The sequence below is a fragment of the Carassius carassius genome, chromosome 44 (assembly GCF_963082965.1).
Source record: "Carassius carassius chromosome 44, fCarCar2.1, whole genome shotgun sequence".
Lineage (NCBI taxonomy): Eukaryota > Metazoa > Chordata > Actinopteri > Cypriniformes > Cyprinidae > Carassius > Carassius carassius.
Window position 1 is genome coordinate 9,423,042 of NC_081798.1, and position 25,652 is coordinate 9,448,693.

General features: G+C 36.5%; 3 protein-coding genes across 5 annotated transcripts in view; all 3 read left to right on the top strand.

Moving 5' to 3' along the window:
• Positions 1-7,266, top strand: part of ndrg3a (ndrg family member 3a) — a 38,147-nt gene extending 30,881 nt beyond the window's left edge. For 2 of the 3 annotated variants that reach the window (XM_059538405.1, XM_059538407.1), the window contains 12 exons: positions 167-229; positions 476-536; positions 1,863-1,949; positions 2,054-2,110; positions 2,235-2,338; positions 2,425-2,490; positions 2,597-2,648; positions 2,733-2,780; positions 2,876-2,911; positions 3,052-3,103; positions 4,799-4,837; positions 6,188-7,266. In XM_059538405.1, the coding sequence (XP_059394388.1) occupies positions 167-229; positions 476-536; positions 1,863-1,949; positions 2,054-2,110; positions 2,235-2,338; positions 2,425-2,490; positions 2,597-2,648; positions 2,733-2,780; positions 2,876-2,911; positions 3,052-3,103; positions 4,799-4,837; positions 6,188-6,354 (832 nt within the window). In that variant the 3' untranslated portion in view covers positions 6,355-7,266. The remainder of the gene's footprint in view (positions 1-166; positions 230-475; positions 537-1,862; positions 1,950-2,053; positions 2,111-2,234; positions 2,339-2,424; positions 2,491-2,596; positions 2,649-2,732; positions 2,781-2,875; positions 2,912-3,051; positions 3,104-4,798; positions 4,838-6,187) is intronic. The other variant, XM_059538406.1, reaches the window with a different exon arrangement.
• A 346-nt stretch (positions 7,267-7,612) lies between these two features.
• sla2a (Src like adaptor 2a) lies at positions 7,613-11,429 on the top strand. Its single transcript, XM_059537730.1, has 8 exons — positions 7,613-7,965; positions 8,361-8,485; positions 8,633-8,738; positions 8,825-8,911; positions 9,218-9,321; positions 10,231-10,377; positions 10,533-10,662; positions 10,767-11,429. Exons 2-8 carry the CDS (start codon positions 8,407-8,409, stop codon positions 10,882-10,884), a joined length of 771 nt encoding a protein of 256 aa, XP_059393713.1. The 5' UTR covers positions 7,613-7,965; positions 8,361-8,406; the 3' UTR covers positions 10,885-11,429.
• A 464-nt stretch (positions 11,430-11,893) lies between these two features.
• On the top strand, positions 11,894-22,992 carry trpc4apa (transient receptor potential cation channel, subfamily C, member 4 associated protein a). Its single transcript, XM_059538278.1, has 19 exons — positions 11,894-12,067; positions 13,902-14,030; positions 14,141-14,257; positions 14,627-14,681; positions 14,869-14,924; positions 15,028-15,156; positions 15,417-15,618; positions 15,856-16,044; positions 17,413-17,555; positions 17,639-17,770; positions 17,861-17,919; positions 18,004-18,105; positions 18,196-18,279; positions 18,364-18,454; positions 18,532-18,672; positions 18,807-18,918; positions 20,151-20,263; positions 20,370-20,576; positions 21,187-22,992. The coding sequence occupies exons 1-19, from the start codon at positions 11,942-11,944 to the stop codon at positions 21,322-21,324; spliced, it is 2,325 nt and encodes a 774-aa protein (XP_059394261.1). The 5' UTR covers positions 11,894-11,941; the 3' UTR covers positions 21,325-22,992.
• Positions 22,993-25,652: the final 2,660 nt, after the last annotated feature.

Here is a 25,652-nt window from a genome sequence, read left to right on the forward strand (position 1 = left end):
ATGTGTGTGCTATGAATGCAGTCAGGATGTACCACAGTCTCCATGAAGTCATTGTCGTGTGACCAACCATCACTTCACTGCCATTCACAAATCCACTCCCGTGGCCTCATAGGATAGTCTAAATGCTTTGATTTGTGTTTGATATTTGATATCTGTTGATCTTTAGGTACCAGTACCCCACCATGGATGAGCTGGCAGAGATGTTGCCCTCAGTCCTGACTCAGCTAAAGTGAGTAACAAAGTCAAGACAGTCCATTATTAATAAATTACACTCTACACCATCAATCAGTGAGGTCTGTCTGTGAACCAGTGGTGTTCAGGACAGAACGGGACATCACTGCATCTGTAAGACTCAGCCTGGCAGAACTGCATACAATTGCAGTTTGTCATTGATTGATTCAATTACAGTATTTCTCTGACGAAATATTGCAGTGGTTAAAAGTGACATAGGATGTGGTTGTGCTTCTGTTTGCAGGGTGAACAGTGTGATTGGCATTGGTGTGGGAGCAGGAGCGTACATCTTAACCCACTTTGCTGTGAGTTCTCCGACATTTTTCAGCTTTTCATTTTGCATAACTTTCATTTTGTTATCTTAAACCATTGACTTTGCATCTCTCCGTGTCTGTCTCACTCATTCTTTCTTTCTTTTTTAACGGGAATGAATCCCCTAAATTAGCATTCTGTGTGTTTACAGAATACCGAATTCCCTCCAAAACCCATCTGTAAAACCATAGCAACATTTTGGCGTTTCTGTTGTAAACAAGGAGCAGGGATGCCAACAGTTTAACCCATTTGCCGTTAGCGAAGAAGAAATAATAACTACTTAATGTGACTGTAAAGTTACAGTTTGCAAATTAGGTATCTCTGCAGGGCTCAACAAAACGTCTCAGGTCAAGTTTAAATTGTACTTTTCCCCAGCCCATTACAAATATTTTTAATAACATTTTTGAAAGTGTACATAAATATTTTTTAATTAAATGATTACTTAAAAAAAAAAACTTTTTATAAATGTATAAAAAAAACTTTATTTATATAGATATATATTATATAAAAAACTTTATAACAAACATTTTGGTTTTAATTTTATAATAGCTGAATTCATCTTATTTAAATTACAAAAATCACTGTTTTTTTTTACAAATCTTAATTGTACACTATATCATTTTCCAGTTACAGTTTTTAGTTTTAGTCTTTATTACGTAATTTTTTTTATATTTCTGTTTTGCTTGATTTGTTTTATTTCACTGTTAGTACTTAATTCAAACTTGTTGTATTTCAGCAGGTTACCAATGAAACATTTATTATGTACATTTTCTAGAGTTTTAGTGAACAATAAAACCACTAAAATGGTGCATATTTGTGTACATGGCCTATATCAAACAGCTATATCACATATGTTTATATCATCCCACCAACTGCCCTATTCAGAGCTCGGTCAAAATAGTGCAGCAAAACTGCATTGCCCCCAGAGGCTGTGAATGCAGGACCATTATTATACTGCATGCACTGCAGCCTCAAGCATCTGAGGCTATTGATCAAAGTCAACATATCTCTTTACACACTCAAAAGCCTAATATATTCAGCGTTTCTTTTTATGCTAGGCAACCCGTAATATACCCCTTCTCTTTTCTCATTTACTCATTGCTAAGTGCCCTTTGTCATTTCCTGTTCCTTGCTCTCTCATCCTCGAAGCATATGTTTGACACACTATAAGATTAATGTGAGTGACAGACCGCAGCAGCAGTAGGTGCTAAAGGGAGATGCTTTGAGTCCAGCTGCTGCTTCTGCCTTGACTACATGCATTTTTAAACCTCTCCCCATGTCATCCTCATTAAAAACGAAACCTTTTGCTCTGTCTGCAGCTCAATCAGCCGTCCCTAGTGGAGGGGCTGGTTTTGATCAATGTGGACCCCTGCGCTGAGGGCTGGATAGACTGGGCTGCTTCTAAAGTGAGTAAACAATTTGACCAAACAGATAAGGATTCTATAGCTGAAGGTTTATTGACTTATGTAATGGTATTAACCACATTAATATTATTCTGATTTCCTTCTAGCTCACTGGGTGGACTAGCAATTTAGTGGACATTGTGATGGCTCATCACTTCAGCACTGTGAGTAAACCCCTTTGACTTTACATCAGTCAATCCCATAATGCTTTGTGAGCACCATGAGAGCCAGCTGGCTTTTATTTCTCATTAAACAGAATGTTTTTCTTTTGTTATTCTGATCAATTAGGAGGAGCTGACTGACAACCAAGAACTGATTCAGACGTACCGCCTGCACATTGCACAGGACATCAACCAGGACAACCTGGCCCTCTTCTGTGGCTCATACAATGCGTGAGGGACATTTCATTATAAAAATGTATATATTGATTATTCCCTGTGCTGAAAAACCTTCTAAATTAGGTATTTGGTTATAACAGGCGTCAAGATCTTGGAATCGAAAGGCCAGTTGTTGGACTCAATGAGAATACAGTGAAAACACTGACGTAAGATTTATTATTTTATTTGTGTGTGTGTGTGTATATATATATATATATATATATATATATATATATAGTGTATTGTTTTTGATCACTGCCTGTCCCTGTACAGATGCTCTGCTCTTCTGGTGGTTGGAGACACTTCCCCTGCTGTTGAGGCTGTGGTAAGTTTCTAAGTACAGGGTCATTTTGGTTTTTGTTGCTCTGCCCTTCACTATTTTAATTCTGTTTAATATTTTACATTACAGGTTGAATGCAACTCTAGGTTAAATCCAACAAAGACCACTTTGTTGAAGGTAATATGACATTGATATTTTGCAAAACCCTGAATCTGTATCTATTTCTGTCTCTTTCTCACTATACATTATTTGTGTCATCTCACTTCTGTTAGATGGCTGACTGTGGCGGTCTGCCTCAGGTTGTTCAGGTTAGTCTTGTTCCATCTTTATTTCTTGATGTTTAACAGCATATTAAATACATGTACACTTACTTTTTATCTTTATCAATGTATGCATAATGTGATATGAAAGTGTAAACCAGTGTAAATGACCTCTAATCTCCCAACAGCCTGGAAAGCTGGCCGAAGCCTTCAAATACTTTGTACAGGGAATGGGATACAGTGAGTATTTTTATCAGTTTACCTCAAAGTTGGACACTTTTAACCTGTGAATCTGTCTGCAGATATTTGTTGAATCTGCTGTGTAATCTGGGTCAGCTTTCTCTGTAAACATGCATCTGGGTTTTTTCAGATGCTAGGCTATGCTAATTATCAATTCAGCACCAAACTATGACTAATGGGCATCTTTTATCAAGACAAATCCGGCTCAGGGAGTTTGTCTTTGGTTGGTTGGTTTGTTTTTTCTTTCTTTTTGCCGCACACAACTCAGCAAGTCTTCCCACACACTGTGTTTTGATTAGATTTCCTTCCAAACTACAGACGTGCGCGACATCACAATGCGCTCTGAATGAGCCCTCCTTACATATTTGTTGACAGGTTTTGGCGCTCCAGTAAAGCGCTCAATGTGCTGCCAGTGCTCTGTGTGAAAATATGTCACCCTCTCTCTGACCCTGTACCTCCCTCTCCAAAATTACTTGCTGTTTCATTTCTGCACTGTTGTATAGTCCTTGTTCCAGTCAGACAGGAATTTACAAAACAGTTACTTTTTAAGAGCATAATGCTTGTAACATTCATCGCAGGCTTTTGAATTAAGCCATTAAAGCTCTAGAGAGTTTCCAAAGAGGTCATGTCATGAGGAATCCAAGGGCTTTTTCAGATCTGTAGATTGTTTACTTCGTTCCAAAACAAGGGACTTTAATTTGTTACAATTTGGGGTATTCTTCTTGGTTCGGTGCACTTTCACAAGGCAACACTGCGTAGTGTACCAGACTGTTTATGCCAGTCACATGTGATCAAAACTGTCCTCTTATTGGGCAAAAGTTTGCATTCCTCTGTGTCAGTTAGGACATATGTTAACTATTTAAAAAAAATTTGGATCATCTGTTATCAAAGCTCTGTAAATATTGGTCACAGACACAGAGTCCTCTCACGTGACTTTCCCCCATTCATTCTTAATGAAACTAACTAACTAAACTCACTCTCGCTTCATGGGGTCTGTTAGAACTCAATGGACTCCAGTGTAACTTTACCTGCCAGTGTCACTGTTGGATAATGTATGGTTTATTATATATTGAAACGAGTGATTTATACATTTTAATGGTATGTTTTGTACTATTGGCGTTGTTTTATTTTTGTACTACATTTTTTTTTCCTCCAATGGTTTTAGGAAGCACTGCCTCCCTTGCTCCTTCGGAGAAGCCACTCCATTATATATATATATATAAATTCAAAGTTCAGTTTTATCTGGAGATTTCAGACAAAGAGAAGAGGATTAAAAATAAATAGACATTTATGAGACTTCTTTAATTAGCTTGGGTGCCAAAAATATCCATAATCATCTGAGGATACATAAAATAATGTTTTTTTGCTTTTTTGATTCCCTCTATAGGTGAAGAGCCAATAATGCAGCATGAGGCTCAGGTGGTTAAATGTCAGGAAAGGATTTGCAATTTTTCAACCCTGCAGAGAAGATATTAAAAGCTGTAGACACATGCAAGAATTACAGCTGTGATTAGTAGGGCCGAGGTAGTAACTTGCAGGGTTACATTTTAAAACACAGACGTCCCTGACTAAAGTCACAGTTTCTGAACAGTATCTGACCTGTTTTCACTGAAAGCATTTCCCTGAAATACCAAAAATCTGTGCTGTACGGAGATCTTATTTTTCTCTCTGTTTCCCTTCAACTTTTGCAAACAGTTCCTCATGTTTTGCTCAGCCATCTGAGCTCTGAATCAGGTACCCGGGATGTGATTTGACTGATGTATACTGTACATGCTTGCATGGCTCACCTCAGTTATTGTGTTTAGACATGTCCGCATGTAGATATTTGACATGGTAATATTTAGTGCTTGACCGATATGGGTTTTTCATTGGCCTTTGCAGATATCTAGAAGTTGGGTGGTAAATACAGTACAGACCAAAAGTTTGGACACACCTTCTCATTCAAAGAGTTTTCTTTATTTTCATGACTATGAAAATTGTAGAGTCACACTGAAGGCATCAAAACTATGAATGAACACATGTGGAATTATATATGGAATTATATACATAACAAAAAAGTGTGAAACAACTGAAAATATGTCATATTGTAGGTTCTTCAAAGTAGCCACCTTTTGCTTTGATTACTGCTTTGCACACTCTTGGCATTCTCTTGATGAGCTTCAAGAGGTAGTCACCTGAAATGGTCTTCCAACAGTCTTGAAGGAGTTCACCGAGAGATGCTTAGCACTTGTTGGCCCTTTTGCCTTCTGTCTGCGGTCCAGCTCACCTCTAAACCATCTCGATTGGGTTCAGGTCCGGTGACTGTGGAGGCCAGGTCATCTGGCGCAGCACCCCATCACTCTCCTTCTTGGTCAAATAGCCCTTGATGCCTTCAGTGTGACTCTAAAATTTTCATAGTCATGAAAATAAAGAAAACTCTTTGAATGAGAAGGTGTGTCCAAACTTTTGATCTGTACTGTACCTGATACACTTGTATTTTATTGAAAATATAATTTTTTGTTTAAAACATATGCATAATTTACATTAAAGAAACTGTTGTTAGATTTTAAAACAGGCCTGTATAGTGATACAATACCACTGTTACATGGCCAGGTCAACAATCGGTCTGTCACTACAATTACTAAAAGGTTTCAGCAGACATTTTGTATGATATATAGACCATGTTTTATTTATTAATTAATTTGTAAAAGTTTTTTTAATGTTGCTTTAAATGTGGCTTTATTTTATTTTTTATTTATATTAGAATTTATAATTTATTTTTTTATTGTTTTTACATTATTATTATTATTAATAATTTGTGCTGGTTACTTTACATATTTTCCAAAATGTATGTGTAGTCTTTTAGTTAAGCATGTATGTGTCTTTCCTTTTTTTTTCGTTAGGTCTAAATTTTGTCAGAAATGTGTCTGTGTGCACATTTATACTCTGTGTAGGCAGACACGAGACGAATTTGTGATTATCTATTATTACCTTCTCGGTTTGGTTTCCTCTTGCATGATGCTTGTTCTTTCGTTTTGCTTGCCGCCCCTGATTGTACTGAAGACTGCAATAATCACATTTTCATATCTCTCTCTCATCTCACAGTACCAGCGGCTGGCATGACCCGTCTGTCTCGGTCCCGATCCTCCTCGTCCGGCATCACATCCACGGACGGCTCACGCAACCGCAACCTTAACAGCCCTCTGGACGGGCCCAACTCTGGAGTCCTGGACAACCAGGCCAGGCCACAAACGATGGAGGTGTCCTGCTAAAGCCCAAGCCTCATAGTCTGCTGTCTGCCGTCGTTACACCCCTCACCTCCTGTTGTTCGTGTCAGATTCCCATGTGTTTCTAAAGCCTTTAATAGTGAGGCAGGGGAGGCTTGAATGAAATGTACAACATACTGAAGGTATGCACATTGAATATAAACATATTAATATACACTAGTAAAATTTTAAGTCATAAAAGCAGATAAAATGAAAGACTAATATATATTTACACATGAAAGGTCTTCCACCAGGCTTTTTTTGACCTTTTTTAAATATTTGTTAGCATTGCATGATTGTTCGAGTGAAAAGCTTCCACTCTCATTTAAATTAAAAGTACATGCATTAAAATTGTAGTTTTTGTTTTATGGTGTGACCTGTGACCTCTCCTGTGCTCTTATCTTGCTACACTCTGTGATATTGTTTAACTGTGCTTTAAATGCCCGTCGTGTTCTGTCATTGAATCCACTTTTCTGTTCATCCTATGAATGTAATGAATGTTTAAGAACTGACTTTTGTTGTATTTATATTAAAAACTGTTAGGTTATACTAAAAGTCATCAGCTATTAGGTGATAAATGCTTTTGAAGACTTTGGATGACTTATCAGTCAAAAGAAGTGGAATATCATTTTTTATTTTCATTTTCATATTTCTTTCTTTTACACTAATTCTTACATTAGGCCATCACTCTTTTAAATATGCAAAACAAAAATAGCAAGGACTGAATATGTCTTAAATCTTGTTTTTAAAAAAAGGTTACTCCCTTACCATTTGTAACATAATTCTTAATTAAAACAAATTAATGTACACATGGAATGACAGCTTTCATAAACATGAAGACAATATAAAAATTGTGTCTGATAAAGTCACTATCCACTGATTCTCAATTACTAAATAAAGTTAGATCATGGTAAATAAGACTGTTTGTGCATTTTTTCCCCCTTTAAATACTAAAAGTTTATATCTGCTTTACTTTTGCTTTCAAAATAGTACTATTATTTTCAGAATCACTGAAGAAATAATTTCTCAACGGTAAAGAAGATTGAAGATCAAGTCGCAAAGTTTCCAACCACAAATTTACTTTTTTGACACTCATGTCGAGCACCCCTTATCCTCAGGTTGTGGTTGGAGTATTTTTAACAGCCTCTTAAAATAATGAAAGGTGCACATTACAGTCTAAGAAAGCATTAGAACTTTGTAACTGAAATGGCATATGCTTACCTTTCGCATGCACTGTCTGTACAATCTATGCGTCTAAATCCATTCAATGAAATGTATTTTAATTGAATGAGCTGCATCTTGCACACTTTGTCCCTTTATAGCAGTTTAATTCGGACTATATAACGATTGTGGATTTTGAAAAGTCTAATAACACAGGAAATTTCATTTGCATATTGGTTTGTTCACCACAACTCCTACTCAAGAGATCACACACATCAATTCACACGCACAACAGAAGATGATGGTCGCATCAGCACTGTTGTGCATTCTCTAGTGTTGGGGTCTATAAGTGGATGCTCTTTTATACGGCTTATACTGCATATTGTTGGCCAAGAAAATCTACTTATAATTTCAGCATATTTGCAGACCGAGATGAAACGGAATAAACTGGGTTTAGTAAGTATTTATTTATTTTTGTGTGTAGCTATGGTCTGGATAAATGTTTAGGATCTCCTTCAGTAAGATTTTTTTATTTTCTTTATTAATTTTTAAATGTTTTATAGAAGAAAGTTTTATTTTTATTATACTTTCATTTTGATTTTATTTTTCATTTATTCTATTTTTCTGCTATGCTGCGTGTTGTTTTCTAGTCTTGCTTGGATATGCAGCTTTGTTTTTTGTTTATTTTATTCTTTATTTTATATGATTATTCATTGTTTTTTGTGGTTTATTTTCCAGAAGGTATGTGTTGTTCCTTTATGGCTTTAGCTTGTATGTAAAAGCCCAAAAACCTTACACACACACACAAGCTTTTTGACAATACAGGGTTGTATCTTTTGTTGTGTTTTCAGGTGGGCTTCTGTGCATAAATGCATCAGACATGGTCATAAAATAAACATGGGTTGTCTAACAAGCAGACCCTGGCGTCGATCTTCTGTTCACAGACTGGAGGACCCCGTCTTGATGTCTGATGAATGTATGGGCATGATCATGCAATTAAACTTCCATTTACAAACAGCTTTACTCAGCGTAATTTATTATGACTGTTGTTAGATTACAAATAAATAACATTCACATCTAGCTTGTGTATAATTAGCCCTCACCTGTGTCTGTTTTACTTTAGCAACAGGAAATCACATGCACATGGCAGTGGCCTTGTGTAACTTTCCACCCCACAGGTCTGATGAACACACTATATTTTTAGGAGACAGGCTGAACATTATATCAGAGTAAGTAAAGATTATTTATTGACAAAATTATGTAAGTGTTAGTTACAGTGAATGCAGGGTTTGTAATGGGTTTGCTTCTGTTGCAGAGATGATGACATGTTGATGGTTTATTCTACAACAACTGGCACAGAGTTTTTCATTCCTCACACCTATGTTTCCAAAGTGCGTTATCGGTTAGTCATGTTCAAACTTTTTTTTTTTTACAAAGCTACAAAAGGAAATAAGTGCATTTTTACTCTCATGAGAGATCTGAATCATCTCTCCCCTTACTTTTTTTTCTGTTATTATGTTAATCAATAAAAATGGTGAAAAGAGAAAACATATGCAGAGACAGAGCGTTATGTGATGTCATCAGATCATAATTAGGGAGTGAATTTAATCATATGATACCATATTTTCACTGATGATTGAGAGATTTTAGGAAATTATGTAACTATGTCCTTTAATAACTTTTCCGGGTTTTATCTATTTGAATAAAGGTGGCTGTTTGAAGGGATCACAAGGAGAAATGCAGAACAACTTCTTTTGCTGCCTCCAAACTACTCTGGATGTTTTCTAATTCGGGAAAGCCAGTCATGCCCCGGTTAGTCTGCACCCCAAAAGTAGCTAATTTGTTGATTGCCCTCTGTTGTATTAAAAATTATGTTTATTTCTTAAAGCGACTACCATATTTTTCGGACTATAAGTCGCACCTGAGTATAAGTCACATCAGTCCAAAAATATGTCATGATGAGGGAAAAAACATATAAGTCGCATTTATTTAGAACCAAAAACCAAGAGAAAACATTACCGTCTACAGCTGCGAGAGGGCGCTCTATGTCTTCAGTGTAGACTACAGGAGCACTGAGCAGCATAGAGCGCCCTCTCGCGGCTGTTCATTTCTCTTGGTTCATGTCAAATTAATTTTGATAAATAAGTCGCACCTGACTATAAGTCGCAGGACCAGCCAAACTATGAAAAAAAGTGCGACTTATAGTCCGGAAAATACGTAAGTTACAATATGTTTTTTTTTTACCTTGAAATATCGGTTTCAAAATGGCACATTTCTAACTGACCTAATCAGGCTATCAAAATTAGGCTGGGAGGAATATGTTCAAAGGCACACACTGTGAAAATGTTCTAGATCATGTAATGAACATGTAAAACAGTTTTACTGTGTTTTGTCTACTGAAAGTTTCACCAGATGAACAATCAGTAGGCTTTGTCAAAAAACAGTACAATCGGAATGCACTGTACTTACTTCACAGCCTTGTTTTCATTCCCGTCAAAAATTAAATATGTCTCTATTCTTACTCAATAACGTGCGAACATCTATTTTGGGATTTTGTTGAGCCAGTATGAAAAGGCTCAGCTACAAATGCATGTGTGCCATCCAATATATTTACCACAGTGAATTCCACTTAACACATACTTAACTGTTGGTGGATCTAAAAAAAAAAAAAAACTACATACAGTTGCTTTAACCTTAACAAATGCATTGCCTTGATTGTAGGTTCTTACTCACTTTCCATACGACAAGATAGAGGCCATCTGCACAATGTAAAGCACTACAGAATCCATCAGCTCCACAACGGCTGGTTCTACATCCACCAGAGCCACTTCTTCTCCACTCTCACACAGTTGGTGGACTATTACTCACGTAAGCTCAAATGGCAATGGTGCTGTAATTTTAATATTAGTCCTATTCCACCTTCAAAAGACAGTCCATTGCATTTTAATGAGGTTTAAAATAACATCTGGATGTTAAAATAAATCAGAGAGAAGAAACGCTTAATTCATTTCTTCCATTTCCAGGGTCTTCTAATGGTATGTACTGTCAGCTGACTGAACCTTGCTTACTTCATGACTCCAGCAGAGCTAGAGCCCATAGACCCTCGCCAATATCAGTCCAGAGGTCCAATCTTAACTGGAGAGATTTGTCCAGGTATGTTCGGTTTTTATATTTGGATCACACTTTCCAGTCTTCTAGAATTTAGTAGGGTGCTTATTTGAGCTCTTCTATGAAATGACTTTTTTGTTTATCATCAGGTCAATGATTCAAAGGCAGGTAAAGGGAGCCGATCAGGAGAGTCTGCTCAGTGAAGGACTAAGAGAGACTATGAAAGCATATCTTTATGTCACAGAGGAGTTGAATTGGACTGAGTGACATCCAACACAGGACAGTTGTAAGACTCTGATGAAGTTAAGTTAAAGATGTTTTGGGTATTTGGTGGGCATTTTGACCACATTACATGAACATTCCCAGTGTCGTGCAGGATTAATGATGTTTTGTTTATTATTTGATGATTGTTTCTCATGTTATAGTTATGTTTTGTGTCTGTCATAGTGTACAGGATGCATTACCTTGGGAAACTACAGAATAAATTGCTCAGTTGGTCAGTAGGATCCCAACAGAAAAAAATTTACAATAAAAACAAAGTAACAAAATTTTATATCATTTTGCAACATAATTATGTAAATAAAATTGTGGGGAAAAATTTGCTAGATAAAATGTTTTAAATGCATTTCATTTTCATTTAATGTAACAATATTTTGAAATCTACAGTTTTAATAATGTGTCATTTATTTAGTCAAAATGGGGCTCAACTTTTTAATCTGCCTTTTACATATAGGCCTAGGTGAAAACTGACATAAATGTTTTGTCATCATGATTAATATGAGACTCGGCAATTAAAAAAAAACTACTATAATTATATAAGGTAGCTGTCTCTGTATTATGAAATAATTATGGAATCAAAGCCTAATTTATGACATTATATTCAGTTTATGGTAAATTCTGTTGTCACAAATGGTAGTTCACTGGCCTCTCTCTTTTTTAAATAGACGACATTTAACGTTAAATCTCAACATTTAGTTTGAAAATGTGCTGTAACGTTGAAATGCTAAATGATCTTTTAGAAGGCAGGTCAACAGATGTTGATTTTGATTTAAACGTCTCCTATATTCCTGTGTCTTTTCAGCTGTCTGCAACGTATGTATTAAAAAACTGATTTTATTATGTATATTTGTATATTCATGTAAAATTGTAATAGGCCCATTGTATTTGTATTCAAATAATAAATGCATTTGAGCTCCCAGCGCATGGCGCCATCTACTGGTCAGTTAAAGTATCTTCCACACGAGGGCGCTCAACACACACCAGTGAGCGTCGAAGGCTGAACGATTTTAACTTCCTGTTTGGAGCAGTTCAGGAAGACGAAGTAATGGCGACGGTACTGGGGCCCGAGTCCCCTTGGATGGGAGGAAAGAAACGGACTCGAAACAGAAATATTGTCAGCAAATTAAGGCAGATTCAGATCGCGGGCCGGGGCTTCAGCAGAGGGACGCAGGTAAACCGGAGAGTTTGTGCTGCTGACTCCGAAAAGCCTCTGTCAGGGATCCGCGTTTATGGTCTGACCCGTCGATCAACCTGATTTAAGTTAAGAAAAAAATAAATCGGACGGGTGTGACGCTTAACTTTAATCTAGAAGCAGTTTAAGTGATCTTTTAATACATGTGAAGTCAAACGCTAAAATATAGTTTAAAAATAAACCACGTAAACGGAGAATGACAACTGGCCGTTAACTAATTAACGTTAGGTTGTTCTTGGCTTTGACTGTCCGGTAATTATTTGGGTTAAACGAGGCTTTAAATACGGTTCAAATACAATCCAATTGAAGGCTCCGACACATGGAGTCGTATTATTATGTATGAATAATAATCGCTTATAATCACAAACAGATCTATCTGTAATCATATAATGTTTATAATCTATCAGCTGTTTCAAGTAAACACTGGTTGTGTCTCACATCCTACTGAGCTGCATAACGTTACCTAAACAGCATTTTTGACCATTATGGACGCTTTCGGATATCATATAACCAAAAATAATAATACTTGCTGTCAAGGTAACGTTAGTCCACATGCAAGAGTTAGACAAATTGGCTTTTTATGTAGTGTAGGTTTGAGACATTAAACGTAGACGCCAGAGATAGTTTGTTATAGATGTTATTATCCAGTTTTGGTCGTCACAGGCCTAAACAGCAAACTGCACTCATTATGTTTGGGGTATTGGACCAGGCAGTGATATTTTGCTGGCTCAGGCCTCGAATTATGTAAGATGCCCCGTTGAGTTGGACAGGATCTGAGCCTGAGAACTTCAATTTAAACCCCATAGGTTTCACTTTCTCTTCATGCACAGAGTTGGACACTTTCTGCTTAATAAGTTAGGACCTATTAGTATAATCTTAGCTGTCTAATGTTTCTAGACAGGTGATATGTTGGTAAATGTTTCCAAATAACCTAGAAACGAATCCTAAATGAGGTGCAGTTTGTTGTGCATGCAGAAACCATACAGATTGGCCTTATGTTGTACATTTTTTTTTAATATTAGTATTACTAGTTCGTGACTAACTCATGTATTTTATATATGTGAAAAGGTAGAGGACCTACTTTAGTTCATACATGAATCTTACAGTTATTTGACTTCAATCAATATTTATGACTTAAACACTATGTAAGCATTATGTGTAATATAAATACACAAACCTAATGGCAAGTACCATGGGAGGAAGCTGAGAATAGGCAACCTGGAATAAAAACTGTTATTCTTAATTAACTAAATGAATATGTTAGCTGTGTGTCAGGATGTAGAGCTTTCACAAAATTAAATGCAAAGGATATAGCTTGTTTTTACATGTCTTTTGCATTTGATTGTCAGTGCTGTGTGTGTGTAAAGGGAACTTTGCAGCCTCCAAAGTAATGCACATGTAAATTCATTGTAATAGCATTTCATTATTGTCATTAGCTGTCAAACATGCAAATGCATTTTTTTTTACTTGTTTTGTAAGGCAGCGTATTCAACAAATTGATGCTATTAAAAACTAGTTTTAGTTTTAACGTGTTAAATTTTACATTTATCAGTACTGATAACTAATTCATATGTAACTGTCTAATTATAATTGTACTCATAAATTAATTGGGCATATTATAATTTAATGTGTGTGTGTGTGTGTGTGTGTGTGTGTGTGTGTGTGCATAATATAAAGAAATATATATATAGTTTGTAGATATGTCTCTATTCTCTTTAAAGTTACTATAGATTTTGTTTTTTTTGCTGACTTGTGAGAACTGGTATTTCTTTAAGGGAATTCAAATCTAGTTAGCATTTATTCTTTGTTCCAGCTCCCAGAAGCTCTTCTTCAGGAGAGAGATAAGAGGGCGAAATGGCACGGGATTCCAGTCTTACTCCAAGAGCTGTACGAGAGCAGCCACCTAAACAGTGACTTCACCCGCACACACACTGTCCTGAAGGTGAGGGCTCTTTCTCTATTCACTTCTTATATTAACTCATATCTTACAAACCGGTTAAAACCTCTTGATAACTATTTCATAATTTACTTAATTGTGGTGTTCCGATACAGGAACTGTCATCCCTGCTGTCTATGGAGGCCATGTCTTTTGTGACAGAGGACAGAAAGACTGCACAGGAGTCCACCTTTCCCAACACATACACCTTTGACCTGTTTGGAGGTGTAGATGTGAGTGTTAATAGAATTCCTAAGTGTAAAAAAACAACAATTCTACTTGTGTTTACACATTGTTAAGGAACACATTGGCAGACTCACCTAATCTGTAGGTGCAGAATTCTACAGAAAGCACTAAAGTTTATTACATGTATACATAAACTTAATTTTATTTTGTTTTATTTATCAGTATGAGGGTAGTGTTTATTTCATAGTGGAGGAGGAAATAGGGGAAAAGATTTTTTCAGTGACATGCAGTAAAATAAAATGAACTTTAGTTTACCCAATGGATAAGTAATTGGCAGATTAATTTACTGTATTTATCAACATAGATGTTAGTTGCAGCCATAGACGAGTTCATTGACTGATTGTTTGTCATCTTAGCTGCTGGTGGAGCTCCTGATGAGACCCACTCTGACTACGCTACAAAAACCCAAGAGTAAGTTTACTAGAGATTTTATGGAGATTCATGAACAATAATTATTATTTATTTTGGAATATAAAAAAATATTTATATGCATTAAAAATAACTTATCTTCTCTTATTTTAGTAACCATTGATATGTTTTTATGTCTTCAGATGTATAAATTAATCTTTTTTAAATGAAATTTTTAAACTGCTTGTAGTGAACGATGACTTGGTGAAGGACTGTCTCAGTGTGCTGTACAATTGCTGCATATGTGTATGTATTCAGCCTTCCTTCTCATTTAGAAATTGAACACAAGCATGACTAATATCCACGTGATCAGTTCATGAGTTCAGTAAGTGCACTTGTTTTCCTGCAGACGGAAGGAGTCACAAAAATCTTGGCATCGAGGGATGATTTTGTGTTATTTCTCTTCACGCTGATGACAAACAAGAAGACCTTTTTGCAGACAGCTACATTAATTGAGGATATTCTTGGAGTCAAAAAGGTCAGTGCTAATATTATATAGCTGCAGCTACAAACCTCATTTTCTTAATTATATTGTGTTATGAAGCTGCTGATAAATTTTAATAGCCCTGGATTTATTATGTTGATACTATGAACAGGCTCAGAAATCCATTGTGACGATTATGAATATTTGTCTTACCTAAAAAAAAAAAAAAAAAATCACCTAATAATGAATTACTATAATCATCCTGGATATGTAACCCCTAATATCTGACGGTGGTTAATGATGGTTCATAACAGGAGATGATTCAGCTGGAGTGGATCCCAAACCTGTCAGGACTGGTTCAGAGCTTTGACCAGCAGCAGCTCGCCAACTTTTGTCGTATTCTCTCCGTCACCATCTCTGAGCCAGATGTGGGGAACGACGACAAACACACACTCCTGGCTAAAAATGCACAGCAGAAACGGAATACCAGCCCCTCACGTGCCGAGGTCAACCAGGGTAGGTGGATTACAAACTGTGAGTTTACTTAAAGCTAGTGCAACAAAGAACGGTGAAGTAGTGATGGAGGATTTGTTGAGAATAAGGTCATTGCTAAAGGGAAATTACAGCTTTTTGCATTCAGTACACTGCTACTTTCCAGTGTGTATAAATGTAGAGTATTTCTGGCAGGGGTTTATTCATGGGGTTAGGGTTAATAGGGCATCAATAATAAAAACACAATGAAATCTTTTCCAGTCACACTCCTGAACATCCCCGGCTTCATCGAGCGTCTCTGTAAGTTGGCCACACGGAAGGTGTCCGAGGCAACTGGAACATCAAACTTTCTGCAGGAACTGGAGGAATGGTACACTTGGCTTGACAACACTCTTGTGCTGGATGCGCTCATGCAGATAGCAACAGATGAAGCCGAGCACAGTAGCACAGGTACGACCGCTACATCACATTGTCACAGTCAGGTCAGAGTCAGGTGTGCACTGGCAACAACAATGAATGAGAAATTAAATGTTAATTGAGATTTTAGTGATTGGTTATGATTATGCAGAATATAACATGTTCATTTTTTTCCATTTTAATGTTCCACCTAATATTTTAGCTTTTTCCCCTAAAGAGATCATTTTACCACTTATATACACACTACAAGATGTTTTATTTTATATATATATATATATATATATATATATATATATATATATATATATATATATATATATATATATATATATATATATTTATATATATTAGAGGTGTAACGATATCACAAACCGAACCGAAAGATTGCGATACACCACCCACGTTACGAATCGCGGAACTCTCGTGGCGTACCTCGGTACTCTCACGCCTCCTGGTGCCCATTGTTGAGGTTAATGTCACTTATCTCTTACTAACTACTCTATTAATTTAATCAATTTTATTTCCATACATAAGTAATAATAAGAGCTTTTTAATGTTCATGCATTTTCTTGTAGGATTCTTAGTTCACCACTAAAGGGTTAGTTCACCACTAAATAAAAATTCTGTAATTACTCCGCCCCATGTCGTTCCAGACCTGTGAGACCTTATATTTCTCATGAAATCTGAGAGCTATCTGACCCTTCATAGACAGCAATGCAGCTGCTATAAATGTCCCCAGGTCCAGAAACATAGTAAGGACATCAGTAAAACAGTCCATGTGACATCAGTGGCGCGACTTCAGTTTTGTGAAGCTATGAGAATACTTTTTGTGCGCAAAGAAACCAATAAAAACAACTTCATTCAACAATTCTTCTTCCTCGAGTTACTGTATTCCAGCATTTTGAAGAGTTTCACAACACATACGCATGCTTTTCCCGAAGCATAAACAACGCTGGTTGGTTACATTCTTGGGTACTCCAAAATGGGCGAAAATGTAACTCAGGGGAGAACAATTGGTAAATAATGCATTTTATTTTTGTTTTCTTTGCACACAAAACATATTCTCGTAGCTACGCAAAATAGGAAGTTGAGCCACTGATGTCACATGAACTGTTTTACCGATGTCCTTGCTATGTTTCTGGACCTGGGAACATTACAGCGGAGTTGCTGTCGAAAGTCTTATGGGTTTGGAACGACATGAGAGTGAGTAATTAATGACATAATTTTCATTTTGAGGTGAACTAACCCTATAATAAATAGAACATTCCAGAGAACAGCATTTATTTGAAACAAATGTTTTGCACCTTTATAATTTTTTGTACTGTCTTTTTTTGATTAATTTAATGTGTCCTTGCTAAATGAAATGAATTTCTTTTGTTGTTATATTTTTTTTCCTCACAGAATCATCTGATGAGAGCACATTGGCCTCTATCCCTCTGAGACACCGTTTGCCACAGTCCATGAAGATTGTCCATGAGATCATGTATAAGGTGGAAGTGCTTTACGTGCTGTGTGTCCTTCTCATGGGCCGACAGCGAAACCAGGTAAGAGCCTTTCTTGTCAGTAAAGGATCTGCTTAGTGCTGATTTATGTTGTAATTCCCATCTTTGTTTATCATATCTGTTAGGTGCATAAAATGTTGGCAGAGTTTCGTTTGATTCCTGGACTCAATAACCTTTTCGACAAGCTCATTTGGAGGAAATACACCACCTCTAATCACGTGGTTCATGGACAGAATGAAAACTGTGATTGCAGCCCGGTGAGCTTTGGGATAATCTATTCACTCCTTCGAAATATTCTATTTCCCATAATTCTCATTGATCATGTTATGCTATTGTTTATTGCACAGGAAATCTCCTTTAAAATCCAGTTCTTGAGGCTTCTGCAGAGCTTTAGTGACCACCATGAGTAAGTTAGATTGTGTGAGCTTTCAGTGGTGTGCCACCTACCTGTAGATTGAACGAAACAACATATTTATTCTTTTGTTCTCAGGAATAAGTACCTACTTTTGAACGCTCAGGAGCTGAATGAGTTGAGTGCCATCTCCCTAAAGGCAAACATCCCTGAGGTGGAGGCTCTAGTAAACACAGACAGGTAGTATTCAGAATGAAATGATCATTTACATGCTAATATCCATCATTTCTATACGATATTACAATCTGTCTGGTGTGTGGAGTCTTTTAGGAGTTTAGTGTGTGATGGTAAAAAAGGGCTTCTCACACGGCTCCTCACCGTTATGAAAAGAGAACCGCCAGACTCTTCCTTCAGGTGAGACACTGGGTTCTGAATGATTTTGGTTAAATGTGTTTTGAAATGCCACATAAGTCATGGTGACACATGCTCCCTCTGAAGGTTCTGGCAGGCCAGAGCTGTTGAGAGCTTCCTCAGAGGGGCCACCTCATATGCAGACCAGATGTTTCTGCTGAAGAGAGGCTTGCTGGAGGTAAAAACGTTCATACAAGCTTGTGTGTCAAAATGTTTTTACTTGAGTAGTAGTCTAATTCTGTCTTTGATTTGTAGCACATCCTCTTCTGCATCATCGACAGCGGCTGCAAGTCCAGAGATGTCCTGCAAAGCTACTTTGATTTGCTCGGGGAGCTTATGAAGTTCAACATCGATGCCTTCAAGAGATTCAACAAATATGTCAACACCGAAGAAAAGGTACTGGCAACAGCCAAAAGAGGGTCACATAAACAATTTCTGATTTATTGTAGAGGCTATAGAGTAATAGAGAAGTGAAAGCTGGTGATAAACAACCTGTCCATGGCTTTGGTTATGTAATGTGTCTCCTTCAGTTCCAGGTGTTCCTCACTCAGATCAACAGCTCTCTGGTGGACTCCAACATGCTTGTGCGATGCATCGTCCTCTCTCTAGATCGCTTTGAGAGCCAGACAGAAGACGTGAAAGGTAAATTGAGCAATTGTACTCTTGGATTGTTAGTGATGAAGCTAAAAAAAAAAAAAAATGTATTCACCAACAACACATTGAATTTTTGAAAGGTGGAAAAAAAATCACTTTAAAATTAATTGTTATTTAGAATTTTCTGTTCGTCAAATAATCACTGATAAATAAATCCTGTATATTTGTTTTTTCCATAAAAATATTAAACCGCACAAATTGGTATATTAGAATGATTTCTGAAGGATCGTGTGACACTGAAGATTGGATTAATGGAAAAAAATTAGCTTTGTCGTCAGGAATACATTTAATTTAAAAAATATAATATTGGTGGTTGTGTAATCGTATATGGTTAGTGTTTTTTTGTTTGGTCAGCGTTGCAGTCTAATAAGCCAATAATTTTCTTAAATAGCCTTTATAACACTTCATTATTTATAACTTGGGTTTTTGACCAAATATAGATGCAAATAAATTCCTAATAAATTGAGATGTTAAAATATATTGTGTGTGTGTGTGTGTGTGTGTGTGAAAAAATACAGTTTTTGACATATAAGAGAATAAAATATGTAAAAACACCTTGAAGTAACTACAACTGAGCATGTAGTAACTCTGTGTGAAGCATGCCCCTGATCCACGCAATGTTCTCACCTTTTCCCCCGCTTATTTGTTTGCATCTTGTAGTATGCATCTCCATACTGGTTTTACTAAAACAGTATTTAATGTAAAATTGCACATTTTCAACACACTGGTTTAAATAGACTTCATTTTTTTAATTCTCATCAGTTTCAGTAAATATGATTCTGATTCGCAAAAGCAAATTGAACTTTCCAGGTCTAATCCAGTTTTTACAACTTAAAGATCGGAGATCACACAGCTGTCTTCACATTCTCTTACTCACTAGTCTGAATTAGGCTAGTGACAAGTGTTTAATAGTCAAATTAAAAGTGCATTAAATTAATCACAATATGTATCATTCATAATGCCAGTCACTTTACTTGTGTATTTAATATTTAATCTTGATGTCTCTAGGAAAATTCTGAAGGGAAGATGATATTTCTTAGGTAACTTGGTATTTCATAAACAATCTGCTCACGTTCACAGATCATGTAAATTGCTTAATCAAACAAGAAGTTGGTTCAGAGCATTAGACATAGATTTCTTAAAAAAAAAAAAAAACCTTAGTCCGATCTTTGTTTTTAAAATTGCAGTGTCTATTTTAGTCTGTGTTTGTGCCTCTGCAGTGGTTGAAGTGCTCTCTGAGTGCTGTCTGCTGTCTTACATGGCTCGAGTGGAGAACAGACTGTCCTTCCTTTTTAGGCTGGTTAACATCATCAACGTGCAGACCCTCACACAGGCAAGACCATAGTGCACATCTCCTCTCCCTGCTTGTCTCATTTGAAGCCTCCCTGATAATTATTCCTGTTTTTTTTTCTCCTTCGTTTTTCTGGTTGCTCACCCAGGAGAATGTGAGCTGTCTTAACACCAGCCTGGTGATTCTGATGTTGTCCCGGAGGAGAGGCAAGCTCCCGTTTTACCTGAACGCCCTGCAGGAGAAGGAATACGCAGAGAAATATCCCGGCTGCCTGCTCAATAACTTCCACAACTTACTGCGCTTTTGGCAGCACCACTACCTCAACAAGGACAAGGACAGCACCTGCCTGGAGAATGTGAGTGTGAATCGATTTTATATTTAACTGTATCGCATTCTTCCTTTAAGTCAGGGGTGCCAAAAAAATGAGGGTATGTTTTTAAGTAAATATGTCAATAATTTCACGACACATTCACATGTTTATGATTCTCTGGTCATATGCCTTTTTTTATATAAAGGGCTGCACATTTATACAGGGTTCCTGTGGATCTGAAAGTCTTAGGCCTTCCACAGACAAACGCCATTAAAAGGCTTAAATTTAAACTGAGAGTCTTAAAGGGATAGTTCACCCAGCAATACAAATTGTCACCATTTTTTGTACCCTTACGTTATTCCAAACCCGTAAGATTTTCATTCATCTTTGGAACAGAAATGTTGTATTCCCTCATTGTGTTCCATTCAGTTTATTCTTTATATTTTCTTGACTAGGTCTTAAGTCTTAAACTTACCTTCATATATTATTACTATTATTATTGTAACTCTTAAAAATGAAATGAAATTATAATTGTAAATGATATTGTAAAATGTAAAAAATCAACCTACAAACCATTGCATTTCCTTTAAAAACCCTGGTTCAAGAAACATTGCTTTTGAATAATATTTAACTATCGTCTTCAATTTTCTTGCAGAGCTCCTGTATTCCCTTCAGTTTCTGGAAGGAGACTGTGTCAGTACTGCTTGGTGAGGACAGGACTTCTCCCTGTGCCATTATCGGTTACATAGATGAGCCTTACATGGAGCTAGACCGGGACCTTCTAGAGGATTGACTCTTGCGAGTGGGCTTGGGGAGGGACTTGCGGTCCAGAGAGTGTATAGAACAGCCTCCCGCCTCATCCAACTGCATGCTACGGCTCAGTGAGCTGTCCATTCTCTACTTGGTGCCCATGTTCCACTTTTTCATCTCCAGGTCACGGTGCAACGAAGGACGTCCCGCGAAGGATTGCCTGTCTTGTCATTCACTGAGAGGGAACACAATACCCGGACAGCTCAATCCAGAGCCGAACCTCTGACCTGAAACTGTCTTGTTGTGTTTCGGTGGCATTCTTTCGGGGAAATCATTTGGGGCCTTTTAAAGAGAAATATACAAAGATGAAAATATTTAGGCTAAATGGATTGGAAAGATGCATCTGCGAATGAGGGTGATCTATGAGTTGCACAGTCGGCCTTTAAAGAGATTTTCTCTGTGATTTAAGTTTAGAAAAGCAAAACAGGAAGTCTTGGATTGTTGAACGAAGGCTTTGATGATACTTTGCCAAGCTGTCAGGTGATGAGCGACTCTCATGCTTAACTGATTGATTTCAAAATCTTTGTACAGTGTAGATGACGGAGAACTGAAGATAAATTTGGAAAAGTCTTATTTATTTTCTCATATTTCTCTTGTAATTTTGCTCTCTTACACCATGAACCTGTTTTCTTTTAATTTTCTCCATTGCTTCTCTCCTTTTGTTAGGTTTTATCTAGCACATATGAAATAAGAGATCTCGAGTTAGTGTTTTTTTTTTTTTTTTGTAGTAATTTTTTAAAATAGCTTTGTCCCTTTTGTTTTATTTCTCACAGTGAAACACTTCATATCTTGTGGGCACTGAAGGTGTTAAACTATGCAGGTTCACTCACACTATGGTCCTGAATATCCAGCTAGCCCTGACCTCCATGCTGCCATCTGTCATGTGTTCTGTAGCAAACCACTAAATCACCACCTTCTAACTTTACAGGCCAAAGCTGTTGACAATCTGTGTTGCACTCAAACACGAGGCTCCGGCGTTTGGCGGGCCGGGACCCTGCTAAGGTGCTGCTCTGCTGTGGTCGCTTCGAGCTGGATGTGGTAGCTGAGCTAGACTAGAAGCGCTAAACTAGAAACTTCCAATCAACTAACTTGTTTCATTGGTGTCGTTTTCTAACCCACTCCTATAGGTTAAGCATGCTGCAGCTTTTATTCTGGTGCACCTGAGTTCACTGTGTATGCAAAAGTTCCTCTGTATACATGACTAAATGTTTCACAAGAGTTGATGGCTTTTACCTGTGGATGTTCGCCAGTTCTTTCATCTTTGTTCTTTATATTGGTTCCTTATACTGTGTCACAGTGCTTTGCGTTGGCAAAACTATATCATACAATTCATATAAAAAGGTATAATGAATGAGTTTTTTGGTCACTGTTCGTTCCCAGGAATGTGTACAGTTGTAATATTAGCAGTAGTGTGAATGTGTGCTTTTTCTGATTTGAATGGTTGCTACATCAACACAAAGGATCTGAATGTATCTTCATCATCCACGACCCTTGGTTCATGTCTTGCATGGGTTGGGTTTGGGTTTAAATACCTGCATTTTCTTATGTAGCTCTGTCTGGATGGATTTAGTCATAAATGAGAACCATGTCAAGCCCAGTAAACTTGATGCTTTAAATAAAACGGAATTCAATATCTTGCCTCTTGACAGTTGAGGTTGGATGATTTGCCTTTTTATGCTTTCCAAAATCAATTTCTTTCATCTTGTAGAAATCTTTTACAGTTTGAATATAAATCATACACTGCTGCTTTTTTTATGTAAAAGCAAATCAAAAAAGGATTTTTTCTTTTCTTTTTTTTCTCGACTATAGGTATGTAATGTGAAAGAAAATGGTTCATATGCAGCAAGAACTTAAACTAAAAAAAAAAAAGTTTTATTTAGGTCTCATTCCTCTCCATATATAAAAAGCCTTAACTGAAAAAAAAATCATTTTTAAGGGGTCATATAATTCTTTTTTTAAAAGATCATTATTTAGTTTATTTGGAGTAACAGAATATGTTGACATGAATTAATGTTCTACAAAGTCCCTCCTTCTGACGAGCGAAGGCTGCTCTGATTGGCCAACTGACCCAGTGCGTTGTGATTGGCCAAACACCGCAAGCACTCGTTGGAAATGTAGCCCCTTTCCATAAGACATTTATCTTTAAAATAAATTTAAATAGACTTAATAATATCCTTAGTTTTACCATCAGTTCAAGCCGAAAGGGGAACAGAGTTGCGTGAGCTCCTATGTGTTTGCAGTAAACAAGACACAGAAGGTTAAGACAGCTGACTCCCCTGTATGACCCTGTGTGTGTGTCTCTCTCTCTCTCTCTCTCTCTCTCTCTCTCTCTCTCTCTCTCTCTCTCTCTCTCTCTCTCTCTCTCTCTCACACACACACACACACACAAAACTCCGCGTCTGAACATTCAATACTTAATAACAAATACTTAAACTAACAACAAAACATACAGTAGCTGATTCAGAAGCACCAGATTGTCGTAGCAAAGTCAGAATGATCTCCTCTCCAAGGTTCCCGAAACTGTACATAAAATGCGTTGCTGTTCCGTTGTGAGTAATCTTAAAGATTCCTAAATGCATATTTGATTATAAACACCACAAGAAATTATTATAATTATAATACTTAAATTACCATTACTTTTAAAGTGTTTAAAATCACGTTTAGTCTGATATTTGTGATGCTGCATCCACGCGCTAGGTGTCAGTATAAGATCACGACAACTGCCATATCGACCAAAATAACAGGAAAGACTACTGAGAGCTCCCCTTTTTTTCTTATTTTAACTTTTTTATTATAATTATTATTAAATTTTACAAATCTTAGCGTCAACGGAATGAGAGGACACTTGGTGACTTTTTGTCACATTAGTAAATAGTCACACTTGACTTCTTCGCTGTCAAAAATGACAGACATAGGAAATGAATGGGAAATACAAAAAAAAATGAAAACTCAGTAAATCTTTTGGTGGTAAAAACTACAAATCAGCCACTGGTCAGAAAAAAAGTGTACAGGAATCAAGGGGTGACTCTAATATCACGAATGCTAAACACACACACACACACACATACATATACACAGAAATTAACTGGTAAGACTGTAACAGAGCAAATTGTAAAAATATATGAAACAGCCCTTTAATAAAATATAAATTAATTACAAAATGTTTGTATAAAGTGTTTTGAAATATCACTAACCATTCCTAATTTTGCTAGATTTTTTAATTATCAAATGCTGAGTAACAAAAATGCTTTCTATGTGTTTTCTTTTTTAACAGGATTTTAATGTTTGACTGTAATCATAATGTAAAACCTGATATGTATCTACCCAAAAATATCTATACCTTGACAAGAAGTAATCTTTTAGAATGTCTAGATATAAATCTAAATGCAAAACCTAAAAAATTAAAAAATGATGACTAAAAAACTATGGGAATCCGAAAGTCTCTGTATATATCTATACAGGGTGCTAATACAAGAGGTTACACACGTTTTTATTTTTTAATGCCTCCAGATGGCCTAATTCTGACTTTAAAAAAATGAATTATAAATGCCTTCACTCTATATTAATGTGAAATATTGCATTTATTAAAAAATAGTAAAGAAATAAATAAAATTATTTCTAATGGAGAAAATAGCTCATTAAAATTGTTTAAATGTTGCACAATATCAAAAAATTAACTCAAAATCATAAATAACAATATGAAAAATATTAAACAAAAATATATTACATTGATTTAACTAAAAAAAACTTTGACTGCAAAGCAGGCAAGTGGCTAACATGTATTCATTGTAAAAATACATTTTAAACACTACTCTTTTGTGCAAAAGCCCGTGTATATCCTAAAGACAGTTTAAGGAAGGGCTGTGTTTTATCTTTGAAAGTTTCAAATCAAAGAGATGTCATAAAGTTGCTGTAGGCAAGAGCTACATGCATTATGACTAGCCTTGCTACCCGGGTCTCTGGTCCGGGTTCGTAGTTTATTCACTTGAGACTCTGCAATCTTGGCTAGTTCCTCAGCAACATCCAGCTCATGCTGGATCTTTTTGTCAAGTTGGTATTAGCTTGTTCCTTCTACGTTACAATAAGCAGGAACCATCAGTGATGTTTTACGTATACATGAGGTGTAGCATATTGAGGTTTATTTGTAAACTCACCGCTTCCTTTGTACCCGGTAGGTGTGGACTATTTAATAATAATAATAATAATACATTTTATTTATGGCGCCTTTCTGGACACTCAAGGTCACCTCACAAAACATACTAGTACAATACATTTATAAATCAATGAAATTGTAAAAAAACAATAATTACA

Bases quoted from the DNA above. Each gene is read 5' to 3' on its own strand.
- trpc4apa (XM_059538278.1), top strand. From the start codon at position 11,942: ATGGCGACGGTACTGGGGCCCGAGTCCCCTTGGATGGGAGGAAAGAAA. The intron at 14,258-14,626 runs GTGAGTGTTAAT...TTGTCATCTTAG, and splicing joins ACCTGTTTGGAGGTGTAGAT to CTGCTGGTGGAGCTCCTGAT. The intron at 17,771-17,860 runs GTGAGCTTTGGG...TTTATTGCACAG, and splicing joins AAAACTGTGATTGCAGCCCG to GAAATCTCCTTTAAAATCCA.
- sla2a (XM_059537730.1), top strand. From the start codon at position 8,407: ATGGGTTGTCTAACAAGCAGACCCTGGCGTCGATCTTCTGTTCACAGA. The intron at 9,322-10,230 runs GTTAGTCTGCAC...CCTTGATTGTAG, and splicing joins GGAAAGCCAGTCATGCCCCG to GTTCTTACTCACTTTCCATA. The intron at 10,378-10,532 runs GTAAGCTCAAAT...TTCCATTTCCAG, and splicing joins GTTGGTGGACTATTACTCAC to GGTCTTCTAATGGTATGTAC.